At 45.6% G+C, this 22,796-nt stretch overlaps 1 protein-coding gene across 1 annotated transcript in view; it reads right to left on the bottom strand.

The window, feature by feature from the left end:
* LOC103780497 (alpha-actinin-1) overlaps positions 1 to 22,796 on the bottom strand; it is a 46,139-nt gene that overhangs the window by 18,255 nt on the left and 5,088 nt on the right. The window contains exons 3-8 of the mRNA XM_008948185.1: positions 15,982 to 16,068; positions 15,324 to 15,411; positions 14,346 to 14,424; positions 8,269 to 8,350; positions 6,490 to 6,615; positions 5,077 to 5,162 (exon numbers count right to left, since the gene is read on the bottom strand). Coding sequence (XP_008946433.1) covers positions 5,077 to 5,162; positions 6,490 to 6,615; positions 8,269 to 8,350; positions 14,346 to 14,424; positions 15,324 to 15,411; positions 15,982 to 16,068 — 548 coding nt within the window. The remainder of the gene's footprint in view (positions 1 to 5,076; positions 5,163 to 6,489; positions 6,616 to 8,268; positions 8,351 to 14,345; positions 14,425 to 15,323; positions 15,412 to 15,981; positions 16,069 to 22,796) is intronic.

Genomic DNA, 22,796 nt, shown 5'->3' with positions numbered 1-22,796 from the left:
TCCCTTTTGAGGTGAATGCATTCCTTCAGAGATTCTCAGCTCTACCGATCCCACCCTGTGTGTTGTGAGACAACCACACTTCCATGTCTTCTCTGAAGCTGCTCCTACAAGGGCCCTGTGGTTGGCTGGCTCTTTACAAAGACATGCAGTTTCTGCCACCACCTCCACTCTCCTCACCAGCGTTCAGAGCTGCAACACTGAGTAGTGTCAAGCTAAGGAAACTCTCTACATGCCTTTACCTGAGGAAAGAACCACTTAAACAGAGTTAACCCATAGACTGGACTTTAGAAGATTCCTAATTTTGTTTGGAAGATAAAGTAGTAGATACTCCTCCTAACCTTAAATTCTGCCCAGAAGAGCTGCCTTCCAGCTTCCCCCGTGTTTCTGGCACTCATTACAGGGCCACCTCCTCCTGCATCTTGCCACATGACACCTACCATATATTCAGGGTCTCATGATCCAGCTGAGGATTTTTTTTCCCCTTTCTGGGTAATCTTTCTGCTTACTCTCCTAAAACAAGCCTCACTACAAAACAGCCTGTTTTTACTATTTAGGTTTTGGTCAGTTTTGGGTTTTTTCTTGATTGTGGGACCAAAACCTTGTTCTCTTCGGGAAGCTGAACATATTAAAACATGAATTCGGAACAAATTAAGGATCAGAAAAATCCCATTTATGAGCTGAGAAGCAGTCAGTCTGCCCTGGAGTGCCATGCATGTGTTTGGCATGGGGATCACACAGCAGGCTGACCGTTGCACAGCATCTCTCAGTGGATGTCAGCTCCCCTTATCCTTGTCATGGTAGGTGCCATGCCACAAAGCCTTGGAGGACATGTCCCTGTGATGGGTGTCAGGGGCTTGCTCAGCACCCTCTTACCACAGTGTAGCTATCACCCTGGTGCCTGGGGAAGGTGCTGGAGCTCTGCAGGACCCCCGTGGAGTAGTCCTCACAGAGGCTAAGTGGAGATGAAGAGGAGAGGGTACATGCCAACATTACAACCAACCAACTGTGAATGATGCGTCCGGCCTTAAAACTCTGTGTGGGATTAATGCCAAAAGAGGTTTTGCTGAGCTTATAGCTGGCAAGTTTCAACCTTCTTCTATTTTTAAAAGGCCTTTTATTATCTGTTTATTCAATCTCCAAGGCCATTTGAGAAAAAAGCCTCCAATTTTTGCAGCTGATGTGAGGCAGCAAGAATAGCAATAAAATCATAGGCTATACAGTGATGTATGGAATGCTAAGGTCTCAGGGGATCTGGCAATCTTATTTATTTGTAGGAAGCTGTAAAAACATATATACAGTCATCTGTCCCTTTTACTGAAGCAGGCCAGCTAGCAGATACACGAATATTAACTAATTTAAAACACATCAGAGGGACCTGTGCAGGAGAAAGAGCAATTTCACTTAAAAAAAAAGTATCTGGAGAAAGTGCAAACAATGGTTACATTTAAGAAAGCTTGTACTTTGATCTGTTTTTAACTGAAGTTTGTACTTTAACACACTACTTTTTGACATCCAGAGAAAACTACATAGACGTGGGACCAAAAAGACATTGCCAGAGCCCTACTATGATGTGCCTCATGACTGCAGGGAACTGGTGGTGCCTAATGCTCAGTCATCCCAGAAGAGGAGCTCCCTGCATGCTCTTAACTTTCTTCCTTTTACACTCCAGGAGCTCACTGCAGGAGCAGGCAGCTGTGCAGGAGGGACCCCATTTCATGGAGGCTTATTTACATGTATCTGATGATAGATTTCCTCCAGCTGCCCAAGTTTTTAAATACGTGTGCATGTGTATGTGGTTTGAACATCTGTCCAAACAGAAAAGCCCTCTGCATGTCAGCAGTTACAACATTATTTGTGTTATCCTAACAGCTGAAGTGTAGAGGCTTTCTCCCCCCGACCAGGACTTGCTTCCCAATGGGTCTTGCCCACCCCAGGGTGCTCTATGCAGCAACGTGCTGCTGCTGCTGCAGGGATGGCTCTGTGGCCACTATCACCATGAACATCGTGAGGAAGGTGTTACACTGACTCCCTCTGAGCAAGGTAGGACAAAAGGATCCCAGTGCTTTCAGGTGACCTCCACAAATACCTCCCACACTGCTGCCAACGAGCTGATCAGAGGTGATGGCAACCTCAGTGAAACGCTTTCAGGTAAAAAAAGAGTGGCATGCTCTTTGTGCTTACATGAGGCCAAGGCAGCTCCCCCTACACCTTCATTAGTGGAGTGGAGTAAGACATTTTGGTTTCCCCATGCTGCTAAAGGCAATGATGCACTTAGGGTGCTCATTCTGGCTCCAAACAAGCCAGGATGCCCACAAGGCATGGAGCAGCCCTGAGAAAATGCCTCACCCTGAGGTCTGGAGGCTGCATACCTGTACTCTCAGAGAACCCGTGTGAGCTGATCAGCCTCAGTGCAGCACTGTGCTGACACATTGTTCTACTCACACTCAGAGACTGTGGCGTGGGCAAGCCCAGGGCCTTGCACTTGGGACCACACTGCTGTGTGATATGCACCTGCTGTTTGGTGGGCTCAGAATGGAAATCTGAATAGCCAAGGCAGAAGAAATTTCTCTGCCTTCTGTCTTTTCTGTACTTCTCAACTCTGACTTGGACTGCTCAGGATGGAAGTGGAGTTAGCTGTCCTAGCTCATGGATCCAGGTCTCTTTGCTGAGAAGGATCACAGAGGAACGCATTCCCACGGTGCACTTCCCACATAGGGAAGATGCCTGCCTGTTGCTGTCCTCTGCCTTCAGAGGACCACTCCAGAACACCGTTTGCCAAACAATCTCTTAATAAAATGGTAAAAGGTTAGTTAGAAATGTTCACCCCGGAAATCAAGTTTACAAAATATTAAGCCAACCAGTAGTTGCATGCATTTAGTGTGAAAGTCAGAAGCAGTTAGAAAACAAGCAAACCAACCAAAGCAAGTATACCTACAAATATATATAGAGAGATAAAACAAATGGCATAAAGAAAAAGCAGCCATCTACACACACATGTCAGGCTGGGGACCCTGTACCTTCAAAGGCTCAGTACAAGAGAGTGAAAGAAGCAGAAAGCGGCTCATGGGACCTCCCCTTCAGGGCTGGTGGCAGTAAAGAAAAATCTGAATGAAAAATGGAGCGATATCACAGTAAATCACCTAATCATGCACGAGGCAGCAACACATTACAATCTGGGCTGGGGCTTGGGCTCCGTGTTCACTTTGCATTTGTCCCGGGGGTTGAATCTGTGTCACCTGGCAGTTGTCTCATGTCTGGCTAGGGCAGCTCCAGAAAGGAGCTGTGCCCCTCCTGCAGGGCACAGTTGAGTTGCTGGTCCATCAGGACTGCTAAAAAATTAATAAAGGATTAAATGTTTAATCCTCCCTGTAAAGCCAGTTAGACTACGTGGGATTGAAGCTTTAATAACTAAGAAGCTCCATCTCTAGTTCTTGGCCCAGCCATTTGACTCAGGTCCTGAGGCAGGAAAAGGTTGTTTTCAATTATCCCAGGAGACCTAGCATCCACCTAAATTGCTGGTGAGAGCATGAGACCTGCTGAGCAGGTTTCCAAATTGTGGAATGGGCACAGGGAGAGGAGGAAGGGATTGGTGAGGGGCACGGCTGCTCCTGCAGCAGGCCGCAGCCCTCCTCATACTGTGGTTTGCCGTTTCCTCAATCTGGAGTTCTTCAGGTTAAGCAGACAGCATGGAGGAGTCCCTCAGGGGCACCTGGCAAACAGCAGGCCTTACCACTGGGCTGGCAGGAGTTCTGAGACTACAGTCTTCCTGGGCAAGTATCAGCTGGCCAGAGCTTGCAGCCTAGTCTTAAGGGTTTCAAACTACTCACAAAGCAGGATCCTAGTGGAAAAGCCATAACTACAGAAATTATGCCAAATGGGCAAGTCTACTGCACTGCTGTGGGACATATTCCCACTTCCTTGGAAACAGGACAGTATCACATAATTTATATGAAAATGGGCAAAGAACAAAAAGCTTGAACTAAAGAGCTGCTCCCGGGAACCTACTGCCTGCGTTTGCCTTCTGAAAGCTGAAAGCATCAGCATGGTGTCTGCATCAATGCTGTGACCATCAGCACTGCTTTGTGCAAAGGAGATGGACTCTTCCTGGAGTCAGTTAGCCCTCAAGCTGGGCAACACATGGGCTGTGTCTCAAAGAGAAAAGGCCTCGTGAGAGAAAGAAGTTGCGGCTAGGGGAAACAGGGAGATTTTACATCTGTTTGTAACATGAAGAATGCAGTTTTGAACTTCAGATTTCACTGTTCCAAAGCCTACCATCTGCATTTTGCAGTGATCTTGCCCAGACAGGCTATGGCATAGGAGGAAAAGATGGACCTTTTCCTTTTATTCAAAGAATTGCAGGGAAGTTGCTAGTTTGGAGGCAGTTTGCCCAAAGGCGAACTCACTATTTGGTTCCTCTGAGGACAAATGTCCTGATGCCAGACAAAGAGACTCTGGAGTAAAGAGGACACAGCGGAGGAAGGACTGAAGTTACGGAAATGGGCAAAGCAGAGGGAAGAGAAATAAATCACGTGGTTTGAGAAACAGAGGAGAATGACCAGGGAGAAGCAAGGAATGGTTTCTACCTGCGTCTGGGAAATCTCAAGGCCCGGCTGGAATGAACTTTGTGGCTGGAGTACAAAAGTGCTATATAACCAGCCTGCAGATGATCCAGTCTAGGAGAAGACCCCTGAGCTAGCAAGGGCTGAGCGTGTAAGGCAGGAGGGCAGCTGTGGTCTCCTGGAGCAGGCTGACTTGGAGGTGCATCGTCTGGCCAGGATGATGCCCACTAGTCACTGGAAGGGCACTGACTCAGAGAATACATTCGTTCACCTTTCGATGCCAGCTTTACCAAATGCTTTCACCCCCAGTAGGGTGTGAAACTGGATGGAAGGAGCAGCTCAAGTCTGAAAGGATGTTTACATCACTTCTCCAGCAAGACTTCGGATGGCACATCTGAGCGCATCACTGGATGCACTGGGCTTCCCTGCAAACGGCCTGGGGCGGATGGGGCATCTGGCACCTTCCTGGTGGGCAGGGCAGGGGGAGGGGAGGGGGTTGTTAGCAGTAAAGTCTCACCTTCTGCGCCCCTGAGAAGGCGTGGTAGTAACATGAGACATAGGTCATTATGGCCTTCTCATCCGGCCTTAGCGTGCCTATAATATCTGTGCAGAGAAGGAAAAGAGGTTGAAAGGATAAAGTAAGAAGCAGCACATAGAATAAAACAAAACAGTCATGGGTGGCGTGAGAGAGGGGGAGAAAACTTCCCATCATGCATTGCAGGACAGGCCAAACAGATTTCCATGCGGAGAGCTGGGAAGTCGGATCAGAAGGTGGCTAGCAGTGTTGGCTTGTGGCTCAAAGCGGCACCCCTCCCCCTCTCCCTCCCACCCCCCACTCCAGGGGGACCCCGACCCGAGGATCCGGGCTCTGCACCTTCACAGCTGCCGTCTGGGGGCCTGGCCCAAAGCTGCAAACAGCTTTGGAGATCAAAAACAACCCTTTTGGAGGTCTTTTGAGGTCCGAGGGTCTGCTCTCAAGGTATTCCTGCACGCCCAGGAGCCAGAGAGCAGAGCCTGCCCACGCAGTGCATGTCCTGCCCACTGCCCACTCTGCTCCTGTGGCACCAGCAGCGGCCGCCCGCCTGCTTTGGGTGAGAGACGCTTGCCAGGCTTCACCCACCACGTGTTTTCTGTAAGGGGATCCACTGCCAACAGGAAAATGACTAAGGACACAGCAAGGACTCGACTGCCCCATTTCCAGCATGGTGGGTGAGGAAAGAGGGGAAAAAAAAGAAACAAATGAACAAAACCAGGCACATCAGTCATGATAAGTGATGCTTTGTTTGCAAGATCACCATGGATGTACTCGTTAGACACGCTTTGTAAGCTCCAGGTGAACTGGGACTGAATATGTAGCACAACTGGAGAAAGCAGCAGGTTCAGACCTTAAAGTATGGTGGGAACCTGCAACATAGGCAAGGTAAAAGATGAAAAGCTTTGGGTAGTCACTGAACCCTTCATAAAACCACTAAGTCATCTCTGTTTCTCCATATTTGAAAAAGAAGGGAAAAAAAGTGACTAGTTATCAGCATTGTTTCCAGTAGGGGCAGGCTGCAGTGTCCTGCGGAGCAGAGCACCTGCATGGTGGTCTCCAACTTTGTGAGACCAAACATCCTAGCTGGAATTTCTTAGGAAGAAGGGCTGCAGGTCCTTGGCCATCAGGGCAGCAGTTTGGAAGGCAAATGGAGAAGGCAGAGCTCCCCAGTCCCTTGGATTTGTGTGCGTGCCAAGGTGCTGGCACATGTAAGTGCCACAGAAGTACCACTGATCATAGGGAAATGGGACTCATCCCTCCTTTGCCCCACATATTATGTCTGGGGCACCACTTTGAACCAATAGCCAACTCTACCAAGAACATAATAATAAAGATGCCCGTAGCTAGAGAGGAGAGAGAGAAAGAAAAAAAAGGTTTGGACATTAGCAACGGCACCAGGTGTGCTCTGTGGAGGGAGCTTGGGATCCTGTGATACCTTCTGGGCTCCTGAGAAGGCGTGGTAGAAGCTAGAAACATAGGTCATGATGGCTTTCTCGTCAGGACGGGCAGTTCCAACAATGTCTGTCAAAAAAAACCTCACGTTAAGAGCATAATCAACTGATGGGAGGAAAGCAAAGGAGGAGGAGAACCACAACGGTCCAGGAGGCCTGCCGGGGTATGTGCTTGTCACAGCAACTCCACAGGGCTTCCCAGCACTCCCCAGAAGATGTGTCTCAGATGCCAGGATCACCCTCCTGGTTCCCCTCCCTCACAATAAAATTGGTTCCAGGGTCTGGCCAGGCTAATGCAGCCACATGTCAGCATGCCTCGTGTCACAGCACTTCCCCATCCTGAGATCATTGCTGTGAACACTAAGTTGGATCAATCCAAACTGGCAACAGGTTGGCATGGTTTTTATAAATATATTATACTGCAGTTCCTCCATGCAGTTCTTCAGGAAAGATCCTTTCTTCCTTCCTTTCCATGCCCCCGTCCAACATTTCAACACAATGATGGCTTGAATTTCAAAAGGCCCTTTCATTAGTTTCAAGGGAAACTCAACACCTCCAGAGATCAGAATTAATGGTGTGGAGGAATGCACATTAGCTCTACTCCATGAGGGAAGAGGGCGATCAGGAAAAGCAATGAGAGCTCCTGCAAGGGGCCCTCTTCATCACTCCTAGCTTTGCTGAGATCTGAAGCTACATCCACTTATTTTAGAGGTGTATTTATTTCCTACAAAATGGCAGGAAGCACTTGGATCTGCTCCAGAAACCCTACAATTTTTTTTTGTGACCTCAGCATGATGAACGCAGGGAAAGCAAGAGTTGTCACTAGGGATGGGAAATACTACCTAAGAATATGAACATCCTAGTTACCCAAAAACAGGTTCATTGGCCGGAGCTGTCCTATCCCCACCTTTCCCCCTTGTTCCTCTCACTCCCTTATTTAACAAAAGCCTCTAAGTGCTTCTCCTGTCCAGACTAAGCCTGAAATACAGCTCCTACCATTGAATCCAGCTGGCTTCAGGCAAACAGCCAACAGCTAGTGAACTGGCTGTTGTCTGTACTCCAGAGTTAGTCTTCAAAGTCTCCTGCCAAGCAGGTCTTGACAGGGCTCTGAAAAGTAATCTTTGCTGTCCCAAGTGGCCTCAGGGAAGCAGTCACAGTCAGTAGCAAAAGCAACATGGGTCTATGTGCCTTGGTCTCTGAACAACATGGGTCTATGTGCCTTGGTCTCCAAAGCCAGTGAGTGATCTTCATGTCCAGCACTTTGAGTAGCCAGGAAGAAGCAGTTTATAACACTGATATCATATCCCCAAAAGGAAGATTGCCAGCAATGTCAGAAAGAGCCCAGAAAAAAAAAAACCAAAACAACCTGGAGCAGAAGGAATGTAATACTACACCAGACTAACTCAGCATTAAGCCTGATTCTGGAAAGGGAACACTTCAGTCAGCAGTGGGCACGGCCAGGTGTCACTCATCTCTGCCTAGTGTGTCCACGCCAGCCTCAGATCTCCACACCAGACTCAGAAGACTGAGAGGCACAGGAGGAAGAGTGATGGAAAACAGATGACTCATTATTCCACTGTAACTTTTTCTCTGTACTTTTAGTATGTGGTGATGGAGGGAGCATTCAGAGGTTTCTGAATTCCTGTACAATACAAGTCCACCTAGAAGAAGTGGGAAATTTCTTGAGAAAATGCAAGTTAAAAACCATTGGGTTCTACTTTACCTTCTGCATCCAGCATCTTGGGAATATCCAGATACTTCTCAGCCACATCAAAAGCTGTGTTTAGATTAGTGAGAGGATCATCCTAGGAAAGAAACAGAGCCAGAGCATCAGCATCAACGTCTAACAAGGTACAAAGCACCTCGCTCGAAACAGAGCTACTGTGCTTGGTTTGGCTGAGGTTCCTGTGCTGTCCAGACCAAATTATATGTGGATCCTCATGTGGCACGATGAAATAATTAGCTTCCTTTTGAAAGCAGAGCCTGGAGACTCATGATATGATAATTAACAGATAATCTATGCACTTGCACCAAGAAGGAATAATACATTTTGTCTTGAGCCTAGTTTAAAGTAAAATTAGTTTTACATCATATTGATAGTAAACGGCCATATCTCACATTTACATCTCATGCTTATATTAGGTTTGCAACTTCCATTTTAAAGAACTGCAGAGCAGTGTATCTGTTAGAACAGCTATGCAATATTAAAATAGTAACAACATCTGCAATGGGTGCTGTCCTTAGCTAGCGTACAGTTTGTTGAACACCAGTTGAGTGGGAGGAAGAGAAATGTTTTAACAAATCTCTACAAAATAAATACATATAAAAGTACCCATTTTGTCTGAGAATTGCTTTTCCTCCCAGGTGCTGCACAGAACTTGTTGTTTCCTTAGCACATTTCTATTCCTTTCTGTAGAAACCTTCTGCTGTGACAGGGTGCACTTCAGATACAGACATCAATACACAGTAATCAAATGTTAAACAAAGTTAAAAGTGACGTATCACATCATGAGTCATATCACAAAGGTAACTAGATTTTAAAGAGCCACATGAGAGAATATGAAACGCAGATGTCACTTGAAATAAAAGACCTCTGCAAATTGTTTCCACTATTCAAACATAATGATCAGCAACCAGACACCTACCAACCAGTAGAGACCCTTATACAAGCCTGGTTCCTATACTCCTGTATACTCATGATATTTGGTTACTCTGAAGGATCAATCCACTTCATGAATGACAGATGACATCTGAACTATTGGTTTCTACTGTTGAGACATGTGGCTCTTGCTGGAGGAAAGGCTGTGCATAAACTGCTAGTGTTTAATCACCTTGTTTGCCAAGTGTCTTTTGGGAGAGAAGATGGGGTGGCACTCTCCATGTTGTCATTTGTGTGCCTGAACTCTAATCAACAGGCAGTTTCCTTTGGACCCACCCAGCATGGCAGATGAAGCTAGGCAGGCTTGAGCAGATAGGATATGGGCATGCAGAGAAGTGTCTTTATGGCAGTGGTCATTATGTAGCCCTCGGATTACAGCCTTCATGAAACTAGGAGACTGAGCTGTTCTGAAAGGCAGTTTCCTACAGCACTTCCCTAGGAACTGATGCATGTATTAGGTTGGCATCCCATATCAGCATCCTATTCCTTTGGGCAAATGTCTCCAGTAGACAGCAATGTTCCATCCACAAAGGTCAACAGCACACAGGGGCCATCGAGACAGACACGACCAGTGATTTGTATTTAGTCCACTGGGACAAGTCAATATTAAATGAAGAAATGTTGCAAAGGCATGCTGTGATGAAACCAGCAGCTGTCTGCATGGTAACAGCCCTCATCTCAGTGTCAAATAGTACTTTATTCCTACATAATAACTTTCAATGGTGACTACATCATCCATCTCTCTCTAGCTGTGGAGAAACCTCTGTGAACCCAAAGTGTAACCAAAAGCCTTACTTGAGGAGCTGAGACTAGCTGGTATACAACATACCTTGTTCACTAGGTGTAGGCAGGGCCTCAGCTCCATTTGGGATGGAAAAGAGACAGCCTTTCTTTCATTCAAGTGCAGGTGCATCCAGAAATGCCAAGTGGCAGCTCCCTTGCCAGTTTGCCCCTAGCCCATGTGCTATTTTCTACTTCTGCAGAAATGTTGTCACCGCCATACACCAAATTTCAGCCTGTGCTCACCATGGCCACCATGGCATTGCTAACACCCTGACAGAGTGTTTAGTGTTAACACAGATCCTTCCTTAGCACACAACCATCTGAACCAGCTGCCTGAAGATCTGTTAGCCTCTCCTGGAGGACAGGGAGGAGCAAACACACTGCAGATAGCTTTCCTATCAGTTTGCAAGTAATGATACCAGCAGCAATGTTGCCAAAGGTTAAAAAGAAATTTTAAGCTGGAAGTTGGGAGAGGTTTCCTGATGGGAAAACTTACTGGGCTTGGGCACTCCCAAAGGAAGGGCTGGAAGCCTTAACATGCAGGAAATGGGAGACTTACCTAGATGAATAGCCCTCAGATTTCTACTTCATGTGTAACTGAGATGTGTGGTCACATACTGAGTCTCTTAGGGAATGAAGCTAACGATAGTGCTACTGAAAGTTATCCACCTAAGGCCAAGACTAGTTCCAAGTTGAACAGAGAACTAAGCCTGAGAAACATCCTGTTCCCTGTGGGAAAACCTTTATTCTCATGGACAGTGGAGCTGCTCATCACAAAGGCAACGCTTCTTTGTGCAAGAAACAGGGTTTCTCTAGGGGCTTGTCCAAGACTACAACAGGGTCTTGAGCCTCTAACAGTTTCAGTTCCATCCTATCATACACCAGCTAACCATTATTTCAAATCACTTGTTTCAGCTGACTCCCATGAAAAAGGATAAAGTAGTGAAGTCTGGCCTGGCAGCTCCAAGCCTTGCAGTGCAGCACCACGGCTGTGGACACGCTTTAGGGACCCAAAGGCAGCAGAGCAAACAAAAGCCAAGTCAATTGTCCCCTGATTCCTTCCACAACTGAAAGACACACCCCAGAAGAGCACTGACTCAGATGAGGTCCTGCAGAGGTGCCTCGGTTCCCACTCTGCTTAAGTACACACAGAAATGACAGAGACACAAAGAGGAGCAGTAACTTGCCAGGCTCCAGCTGGACCAACCATGAGGAGAACTATAAATCTATGGTGGGGGAATTATGTTGTTTTAATGGTGGAAGAGAGCAACCTGCCCTAAACAGATGCCTACCTGGCACATTCTCTGCTTTTGCTGACTAAAGACTATTGTGGCTCCTCCTTTTTCACCACAATCCTAATACAGGGAGTCTTCTCTCCTCCTCCAACTCTTTCCAAGCCCTTCTAGCACACAAGGTTGCCATGGCAATTATTGCAGCGTGACTTAAAAAAAAAAGTTCTACTAACTAGCAATCAGGAAAAGAGATGGAGAGGAAAATTGAGAGAAGGCAAGCACTTACTACATCTGCCAGAGCTGAAGACACCAGGAATGAAACCCAATTGGTACAACTCGTGTTTTCAGGAATATCTGTTATAAATGCACCCAACATAGCAGTACACACCACGTTTCTCTATGGAATGTGGCATATGAGGGGGTGTCTGAGCCAGCAGTCAATCATTTTACTCGACAGAAGGATCTCAGATGTGGCTCACAGCTGAGCTACAGTCAGGGGTAAAAGGAGGAAGGGAAACCCCATCTTCTGCCTATCCTTCACGTGCAGACCATGAGCTGAATCTTGAGATCTTATCTACGGTGAGCCGAACAACAGCAGAGCTGCACTGAATAAAACCCAAGTAAGTAACTGTGGTGCCAGGGAATCGCTGACATCAAGATGAGTGGACTTGCACCTTTTAATTTGGGGCCTGGACTATACATTCAACTTCAGCGAGGCAGTGCATGCAGGCAGGAAAGAATTGTGCTTGCTCTACTGATACAGCCGGACTAGGAAAATAGCCAGGAACATGAACTCGGTACAAAACTGTGCTGTCAAAAGAAGTTGCTAACTTTTGGGAAGAAGACATGCAGCTACACTGACTACCTTTTGCTAGCTCATGCTGCCAGTACAGGGTCCATAGCATAGACACAACCTCTGAAGAAGAGGGTAACATTAAAGCTGCACGAGAGTGCTGCCCAAGCAGGAGGTACAACACAGACCTTGTGGCAGCTTGGACTGATGTCTGCCTCTCTGCCTTAGACATTTGTGTGTGTACAGACACAGAACCACACATAATGTTGCCAAAGGCACACCCAGCTGAGATGCCCTTAATCACTCCCTAGAGCTGGAAAAGACCTGCAGGTGGACCTCTCATCTACTATCCACTATGATGGCTGCTTCTCAGCAGCCTTTCTTTGCAAGGTAAGTCTCTGCAGAGCCGGGCATGATTCAAAATGTTGGGGTTGGTTGGTTGGTTTGTTTGCCTGTTTTTGAGGGAAGGGGGAGAGGGGAAGTAGGCTCCAAGGAAAGGGCAAGAATTGGTTGAATTGAGCCAAAAGAAGGACAAAGAAGTGATAAAGGAGAAAACAAGAGACAGAAATAGTCCAGGCAAATACTGTGTTTAGGAAAGTGCTGTGTTTATACATTCTACAAATGGCTTTCAAAGATCTAGCATGAAAAAGGCAACTTCATTTTAGCACATGTCAACTGCTGGAGCTAAAGGCTAGGCTCTGAGCCCAGTTCTTCCCAGCTATTTGCTCAAGATTTCAGCTGTAGTAGAGTTCTCAAACGTGCATTTCATCTCATGCCTTTAGTGTATTCGAATCAGAAAAACAATAAAAATGATACAGAAAGAGTCAGAAGACCTGCAGGAGGGAGAGGAAACATGATGGAGGACGGGATCAAAGGCAAGTGGAGAACAAAAGATGCTAGTTCCCTTTAACCTTACTCTGAGGACAAATCCCTTCCCATCAACATTGCTTTTGGCTAGGAGAATCACTCCCTCTTCCACCTTAAAAAGCCTGCAGACAATATCACCAAATACCTTACTTTCCCTCACTCTCTGATCTGCTCAGGTTTGGCTTAGGGCTTTGGTGATAAGGGGGAGTGCTGTAGCAATTACCCAGCTGGGTTTGTCAGACACATTGCTTAGCTGCTTTTATTTTCCCATGATCAGGCACTGAAAACACAGCTCTAATAATTCCTTTTTTTATTGCTGCTGTTTATGTAAACAGGTACAGTGTCTCCCTACTGTTTATTCATCATCTGCTGACTCCAGACACTAAAACTGAACAGATAATATAATTGACTGCTCTGCAAGACAGTAAAGATCTAAAAGGTTACCGAAAAGCAGATCAGGCATTGTATAATTGATTGCCTCAAGGATGCAGTTGATTTGATTAGCTCATTTACATATTGTCTATTTGCACAGTGGTCCAAGAGCCCAGGTCTGCTAGTGCTGGGCTTCTGTGTTTATTTCCCCAGCTAACATGGAGCACGTACACACTTCTAACACCCAGTCCCTAAAATCAGATGGTCAAACTTTTTGTGTATCAGCCGCAGTAATGACACATGAATAGTGACATGAGTGGTGACACTCCACTCCTCTCCACATGGGCTCAGACATAGTAAAACTGGATCTCAGCAGATGCAGCAATGCCAGTGGGATGAGAACCCAGTTTGCTCTTCCAGTGCCCTGCTGGGTCAAGACGCTGCTGGCAGCAGAAACCACCGACTGCTTATTCTCATCCTCCACTTAGCAATCTTGTCTCCAAAACACACAGGAAGCAAACTTGGGAGCAGCTAGATATTACATTGCCAGTGGCAATTTTTTAAGTAAAACTGAGTGTTACGGCAAATGCCTTTTGGCACCTGACACCTCCACACTAGAAGTCCAGTACTGCAGATGGGGCTCAGTGCTCTGCTGGAAGCATGTGAGGAGAGTCCAGTGAGGGCACACAGACCCCTCAATGAGCTTTTGCACTTGAACACCAGGTAACTGGTTTCTATCCAACTCTCCACAGAAACGTTAAATGTGATTTGACTCGCTAGTCTGCCACACTGGCACAGAACTAGTCTCACATTTGGTGTTACTGCATTTGCCAGCTTTTGCTCCTCAGCTGGGACTGGGGCACGTGTGTCTCTTATAAGGCAGTCTGATAGCAGGAAAGTCAAGCAGGAAGCTCATTAAGTTCACGCTTCGCTAAGAAGCCTGAATGTACTGATTCATCCCTCCTTCCTTCCCCTCAATACTGCAACTGCCAGCTTGTGCTGAGGTTCTCCAATTATGTTTATCAAGCTAATTCTTCTCCCTCTTTACTTCCAAGGCCCCAGGCATCTGGTTTGACAAAGAAATTGAGCTGTACCTTTCGTAGCTTCCCGTAGTCAATGAGCTCTGGACGGTGTCTGTGAATTAACGCGCAGAAACCAAGGCCGTCCTTCCAGCTACGAGAGAGAAGAGAGCACAGTGAGCAGTGCTCAGCCAGGGACAGACACACTGATGGGCACGGGGGAAGGCACCAAGGCAGCAGGATGACTAATTCTGGTTTAGTTTCTAGCTAACAGTGCTTCTGTAAGTGCTGGGAAGGAGGCACGTCCACCTGCATGAGGCTGCAGTAAAGATCCTTTTCAATTCCTAGAAAAATCCATAGTGATTGGGACCTGCCCTTTGCATTGCCACCTCATTTTTGTCAGTTCTCTGTGCATGTCCTGTGGAGCTCAGGGTTGAAAGAAGGGGTAAATATAAGCCCTAAAGGAGGAACAAGAGCACTCCTTAGGGAAAAGGCAGATGCCCACAGTAAAAGTGCACTGAAGTACTGGCTAGCGTGGATGGCACTTAAGCTCTCAAAAAAGTGCTTACACATAAATAGTTCCTGTAGCATTCCAAGAGGTGCTGGAAAAAGCGCCATTATGCAGAATCTTCACTGGAACATCTGCCAGTTTGGAATCATTAAGAGCAGAGCAAGAAAACCTCTCCTCCCTTCCCAGCTCTGCCATTCTACAAAGTTTCTGGTGTAGCCCTTATTTCATGGCTCCTAAAGCGTTCTGAGTTTTCACAGAGCAGCAGCTGTCTTGCTTAGCCCTGTGCTGCTCTCAGAGGACTTAAGGCTCTGGAGAACTTTATGAAAGCAGCAGTTGCAACCAGAATGAGGAATTGGGATGTAGGTACTTGGATCCACTTATGCTCTGCCTTTAATTTCCTAGGTGTCTCTCTTGACTACACTGTTAGTGTGTAACATGCATCTGCACTGCCTTGGGAGGTCTGTCAGGAACACTGCTGAATAAACCAAGAGACATATGAAAATAACACAGATTGTAAAGCTGAGTTCTCGCCTGTAACCCACCTGATATGGAAGTTCTGGATGTTTACATTTTTGTAAGGGGCTGTCTTCCTCTGACACCATAACAAAAGTCCTTCTTTAGCAGATGTCTCTAGAGAAAGATAGAAAACACATCAATTAACTAATTTTCTTAGAAAGCAGGAGTATCTGGAGCATATGCTAGAAAAACATGACCAGCTCCAACAGACTGCACTGAATTGTGCTTTATTTAATTTCACTTGTCAGAAAATTCCTTGTTTGGAAGAGCCTACTGGGATAGTTTTGTTACTATTAATTTTTAATGAGGTTGTGTAATAAGAAGATAGCTTTTAAGGAATAGGGATTTGAGTTTTGTAGGACTTATAAGAGATAAGTTCATCTTCAGTGTTAGTCCCTGAATCAGCCTACAAGAAATGCAATACATTCCAACATCAAAATTTGCTTTCAGGCTTAGACATCCTTCTGAGCTGCTCCTAAATCTTACAAGAACAGGAGATGAAAAACTCTTCTAAAATATGCCTGAACCTGGCCAGAAGTGCCAGTGAGGTGACAGGAAGGGTAGCTCCCTAGGATCTTCCAGTGACTCACCTATGAGCATGTTCTGGGCCTTTTAAGTGCCAAAGCCATTTAGTTGTCCTAGTGGTTCATCACTGAATGGTGGCTGAAAAGAACTAAGATTTACCTTCAACTGAGATATCTTGAATGGCAAAACGAAGGATGATGGTCCAGATCATTCCAAGAGTCATTTTAACATTGCCATCCACGATTTCTATGGGGGAAAAAAAAAAGGTAGAAAGAGAAGAAATAAAAGGCATCAATTTGCAAATACAAATGCTAGTAAAACGGGAGCATTCTCTGCAGATGGGAGAACTGGAATTCCAGCTGAAAACTGTTCTTCCCTACCTCCTCAGATGTTCTGCTGGTACAGCACAGTCTTGCCCAGCAGCACCCAGAAATCAGACTGGTTCTCCTGCAGTATAATACTCAGCACAGAACAGACACTGATGTTCCAAAAAGACCATGAATAGGAACCAATTTCAATCAGTGGGGGGAGGTGCTGGGAGGATGCTGGCCCAGAAAGGTGCTTCCACCATGTATAGATTAGCACCAAACAGTCCAAACTGTGAGCAGCTGGGTCTCAAGTGCTGATCCTCAGCATTTACAAAAAAACTTCACAGACTATATATACATGTTATAAAATTTACAGCCTTCAGTTTTTTTTCAACAGTGAAACTAGCAGAGCTGCCTTCTCCTACTCATTCTCTGGCAGGTTCCTGCATGGCAGAAGGATCTTTTGCATACAACTGACAAGTTACAAGAGTATTTTCAGTAAGAGGAGGTTTAGAATTAACCTACTGTTTGGAAGTAGAAAACTCAAGTCCTAACAAGGCTGCCAGAAACCATTTTTGTACTACTGTAGACACTTCTGTGTCACTGCTTCCATGAAGCTGTGCAGCAGGAACACATCACGCTCTGGGGCAAGTAGAAATCTTTAAGTTTAGGCAACTGACACTTGTCTGGATCCTGTCACAAAAGTAACAATATTTACAATTTTCCCTTTAAGCTGTTAAAAAAAGTTCTTCCTCTTATGAAAAATTTTCAAACTGTGAACTTCAGCATATTCAAAACCAACAAAGCAGCAAGTACCTCAGGCACATTGTTTCAGAAACCGTGTCCACTCAGTCCAAACCCCTGAAAGCTTGTGATGCAGCAATACATGTGGTGCAACTTCCAGTGTAAATTTAGAAGGATAATCTCTGCTGTGCTTTACCATACATGAGGGATTTGCGGATTGAAAAGACAGAAACCAAGACACGCCAGCTTGTTCCACTGCAGTAAACCCCTGTGTCCACTCCCTCCTGCACTTAGCACTACACACAGGTATCTTGGTGGGACATCAGTTTGCCCAGAATGAAATAGCCAACAAGTTTTCACTGTGGTGCACAAGAACTACAGTTATTGTCACTGGCATGAAAAAACTACATTTGCCTGTTGACAGGTTTTTTACTACTGACCTTTTTACGAGTATTTTGGGGTCAAGGAGTTGTCCTCTAGACTGATGTAAGAAACTGTCATGTGAGGGGAAGTATATTCAGCTCTGCACTTTCTGCATTTTTCATCCTTCCACCAAAGCACCACAATCAACTTAAAGGAAAATCCTTACTATTCTCATGAATATTTGAGATACTACAGTTAAAATATAAAAGAAAGCACCTGTGTTTTCAGCTCCTTCATGTGATAGATCTTGTGGGGATTGTCAAATAGCAAAAAAAGCTCCAATGCTTGTAAAAACCACAGCAGTTGGCAGAGAGACCCTAGGATATATTTAAGATGTGAAACTAAATCAAGCTCTTTATTTTTAATGGACTAGATTGAAATCTGATGGCAATACTTGAATGCTGAAAATGCTTTATGAACACCACTAAATCAATCAGTGAGCTGAAACAGGTAATTAATATTACTGCTCCACGGATTTTAATTAGAAATAAAGGGCAAGATACTTACATAAAACCAGACTGCGTTAAGTTGCTAATGTGGCATTAGAATTCAGCAAGGTGCTCTGGGCACGTTCTCAAATTCCAGTTTTATAAAGTTAGCTGGTGGAGTTAAGATGGAGAACATCTCTTCCCCCTGCCCTCTTCAATGAATTACCCATTTAAAAAGGAAGATGTTTGCTCCCTGCTGCCATGTCTGATTCTTCCTTAGCAATGTACCAAGGCACAGCTGCTCTGGAGGAAGCCCAGAGTATTTCCACCACTTCATCTCTACATATCATTCTCCTTTTTCTCCACACATGGAAAACCCACCACCTATCAAGCAGACACTGATGTCAGTGAGATTAGTGAATGCTCCACCCCAGGATGCAGATTTAACCAACCACACCATCCCAAGACATCTTCTTCTTTTTTTTCCCTTTTAAATAGAGTTGACACAACTGTTACTGTTTGTTAGAAGTGGGCACACATTTTTTATTTTTAGAGCTAAAAAACTTCTCCTGGCAACCTGGTTGCAAAGTCAGCCAGAATGATCAGAAAGGCCACACGCTCTCTGGCCCCCACTCACTCGGTTTTCCAGCCTTCACTGCTCACTGTCAACCTCCTTTTCCTTTAGGATCTCGCCAGTACCCTTCAGCTGCTGTCAGTCTCTTTCTAATACAGTGGAATATGGCCAAGAAACAGGGTTGCAAAACAGTTTTGTAGGAAGCCTTCTGCTTTGTGGCGTTGAAAAGAAAAACTCCACAGGAATTGTTAGAAAATTTAATGTGATGCTACAAAGCTAGAATATTCTAATGCTTAATAAAAGATACTGTGTTTGTTCCCAGCTGATATTAAGGAAGGCTCAGTAATGTGAGAGAAGTTAATATATTAAAAGTCTAATAATCAGAGAGTATCTTCTGCCTGACCGTGCATTCCAAGTGCTCTTCCTAGGCAGGACCTCTCCAAGTGCTGTCTGCCCTTCCTCCACCAGCAGCAGCTGTGGCCTGCAGAGCAGCAGCAAGTACACGTTATTACTGTGATTTACATTTGGCTCGGGGGTGGCTCAGTTGCTGGCGAATGCTGGTGAGGCATCTGCATCCATTGGAAGGAGTAATTTTACACCAGTGAATATGTGAATATGCTTCCACCCAGCTCCCATTATGGCACCAAATACCATGAGCAAAATGTGCAAACCCTACAGTGCTCCCATCCCTTTGTCTGACAGCCAACTAAGGGCTTGACAAATATTCAGTCCTTAGGAGCAGGACTGACCAGCTACGTCCCTGTGGCTTTTAAAATGCCACCACCTTTTTTAAATGCATGAACTCATTTTGAAAAATGCAGAAGTGACTAAGCCTTACTTCTCTACCCTGGCCTGGCTAGTTAGAAGCAGAATCAGTGCTACAGAAACTGTTAGCCCTCCTGGCTACCTGAGTTGCCCATGAGAGCACAACCCCTGGTCACCCCATGGAGAGAAGAAGTTGCAGGGGATGAACAAATGGCAGCATAACGTTATGATCTGGGAATTAAGAGACACAGAGTGACAAGGGTGACATAAAGGCTTCTCTGCAGTTTGTTTGTCCTGCAAAAGCCAAATAAAGCAGGATGAGCATCCGTGCCCCTGTCTTCAGAAAGCATGTTGCTAATGATGGTCCAGCCAGATTTGGGACAGATGGCTAGCACTCTGGATGGGGGGATACATCTCAGCTCCCTAACTGTGAGTGGGCAGGAGACAGGGACAAATATAATGCTATGGTTTTACTTGCTGCCATGGAAAGACCTTATTTTCCCCCTCTTTTCTACTGTCAAATGCTTGATCTACCTGCTGCTTCAGTAGGTGTTTTGCTCAGACAGGACTCCTGCAATTGTTGGAATCTCTAAGCTTTATTTCTCCTTTCACTTATGCAGGTGAAAATAGGATCAATGCAACCAAAGTGATCTTTATGCTGAACTGAGCCACAGCTGTCTAAGAAAGGAACAACTTTCTATGCAGGTTAGAGGTGCAAATAAAACAGTCTTAGGGTCACATACTTGACCTATTCAATCTGTTAAATCTCAGGAGCATTTGACACCAGTATGGAATCTATTATGGCAAAAGAAGGCTCCTGAGGTGTCAGATGACAGGGAGATTTAAAAGCAGATGAAAAAAAAAAAAAACAACAAAAAACATTTGGAAGCTGCAGCCAGGCTAGAGCCCTCCTTGATCCAGATTTACAGAGATCTGCTGTATGCCACAACTACTTTGATCCTACGGACTCTGGCTAACAAAGATGTTTAGAATCATCTTGAATTGCTAACAGTCACAGACAGTTGTGAAAAGCAGCTCTTAACCCTCATTGCTTATTCTGTTTGCCTAGTTCACCCTCCATTTAACATGGACATGGAATAGGTCCTGCACTTGTGCTGTGTGTAAGGAGTCTTCTTCAACTCTGGTTCTCATTCACTGGGACACGGCTGCAGAGCTTGGCTTGTAAACAGCAGAGTGATCTTTTGATGAAATGTGAGATAAATGCCATGAAAACATTTTTTTTTCTCGCTTTAACTCTGTTAATTAAACCCAAGGTTTCACAAGCCTTAAGCCAACCTGAGTCTCCTCGGGATTCTTTCTGGAGCTTATTTTTTAACCACAAAACAAACCAACCAACCAACCAACAAACCACCACCACAAAAGGAAAAAAAAAAGGAAAAAAAAAAAAAGCCAGGATATGAATGGATGGCAAATGCCATTTGTGTAATGTATAGAGAACCACAGCTGGGCTGCCAACCCTTCACACAGGACCCTGCTGCCCAGGAGGTACCCAGAGATGGAACAAGCCACCTCGAGGTGAGGGGTGTGCTGCCCTGGCCAGTACCACCACACTGCTGCTGGGTGGGGGCTTGCTCCTCTGGCAGAAGAGCCACCTGGAAAACTTCCTAGATCAGTCCAAGCTGACTGAGGCATTTACAGCTTGTTTGCTTGGTGCAGTGTCATGACTGCCACATTGGCTTTCACCTTCTACTTTCCTGCTGCACAATGTCTTCTTACAGTCTGAAAGTAAGCCCTTAAAATTCAGGCTGCAGGAAGGTTTATAATCCTTTCCATCAACAGAGTTAGTGCTGTGCTGTTCACAGCAGAAGTCCACTTTTATAGCAGATGTGTGATTTACTGTAGACCAGGCAGCTGGATGGGCCCTGCAGCAGGTTATGCTTCCTGGTGACAACCCGGGTGGCCTGGGCTCGGTCTGGGTGCTCAGCAAGCACTGCAGTGGGGGAAGCCCTGCTGTGATCACACTCCCGTGGCCAGAGCTGGCATCACAGCACAGGCCCAAGTGTTCTGTGTAAAAAACAAAGCTAACCTTGGTCCAAGCTTTGGTGCCACCTTTGGTAGTATAAAGAAACCCATATGGGCTCACCATGTAGCTGCAGGAGCACTGGGACACACTTGTCAGGGGGAGATCAGGGTCACCACTCAGACTGACACAAACCATGGCTTCTGTCACAAAATGGCACCTCACAGCCTGTTTCTGAACAGGGTAACTGCTACGAGTCCTTACTGAATAACTGGGTCCTGGAGATCTTTGGTCACAGACCATTTGACTTGCAAATAATTTTTAAGAGCTGTGACTGTACAGTCATGGCTGATTCAGGAGCAGAGACCAAAAACAAAAGGAGGAGAAGAAAAGGCACACTAGTGCCAGGGAGAGCAGAACCAGAAAAAAACCCAAAAGGAATAGAGCAGGGAAGATAGGTTTTATGGATCCTCTAGGCTCCCAGAAGGATCCAAATGTCTGTCCAAGATCCAAATGACAGCAGAAGCTGTCTTAAGGCATAAGACCTCTTGCTCCAGGTTCAGCTTCCAGTTTGAAAAGGGTCCCATATCAATAGGGACTACTGTGTCAGGCACTGGATGCATCAGCGTTTTTGGTAAGGGCACAAAATGACCTTAGAAATGCATTTGTGCTACATAAACAGGACTCAGGGCCAGCAGCACCCTCAGGTTGCTCCTGTGGGAAAAACTGAGAAAACTGAAAAAAAGTTTTGCATGCAAAATACCAATATCATTAAACTATTCACCTTTTGAATCTTGCTTTTAAATACCAAATGCAGTAAAGAAGTGTCTGCAATGTCCTTGGGCACCAGTTTCCAATTGTTCCAAACTCTTTGTAAAGTTAAAGCAGCACATGCAGGCACGATGCCCCAAAGAGTATGCCCTAAATGTTTCCAAAACTGGAAACAGTATGTGGACTCTGGTGTGATCTCCTGGGCAGAAGGAACAGGCAGGGCTCAGCCTTGCAGCCCCACCTCAGGAATGCTCACCCCAAACTGTATCACAGGCTCATTTCCTGGCTCTGTCATGAGTTCCCCTGGAGAAACCACGTATTTCCATCTGTAAGATGGAGATAGCAAACCTCCCTCGTTTTCTGTGGTCACTGTAAAGACAAACCTAGAAATACCACAGAAGCAGAGTGTCTCCACAGCAACAGTGACAACCTGAGTCCATAGGAAGGACTCACTCACAGATCCAGAGCAGAGGAAAACAAGTGTCATGAAAACACAATCTGTATAAGATCGCAAGTTGTTCAGGCTTATGAAACAGCAAACTGCCTTACTAACCTGCAAACCCTTCTGGGTTTTGGGTGACATATCTGCAAAACACCCACCATCTTTGCTAAAAAGACAAAAATCCCACACAACCCCTTGCTGTCTGCATGACCAGCAAGTTACTGTGCTGGTGACTGCACATGGCTTTGACCCATGGGTTGTCCTATTATCTACAGGAGATCTTTCCCAGCAGCTCTGCAACAAGCTAAATACAAGCAGCTGCTACGCTTCAGCTGAGACTTTTCTTCCTTCAAGAAAGAAACATCCCACCTAATTTGTTTCTGCCACTGCTCAATGTTTTGCTTAACTCATGAGAACCAGGAGAAAAGCAGGAGGACCTGACCAATAAGCCCACGTGGGACTCAGGTTTGGCAGCTTGGTGTGAAGGTGAGATTTAAATCCAGAGTAAAGGCCTAATATATCCCCTTTTTTCCTCCAC

Source organism: Merops nubicus, unplaced genomic scaffold, assembly GCF_000691845.1.
Source record: "Merops nubicus isolate BGI_N331 unplaced genomic scaffold, ASM69184v1 scaffold15709, whole genome shotgun sequence".
Classification (NCBI taxonomy): domain Eukaryota; kingdom Metazoa; phylum Chordata; class Aves; order Coraciiformes; family Meropidae; genus Merops; species Merops nubicus.
The sequence above is the reverse complement of the archived record's forward strand: the minus strand, read 5'-3'. Positions and strand labels throughout refer to the sequence as shown.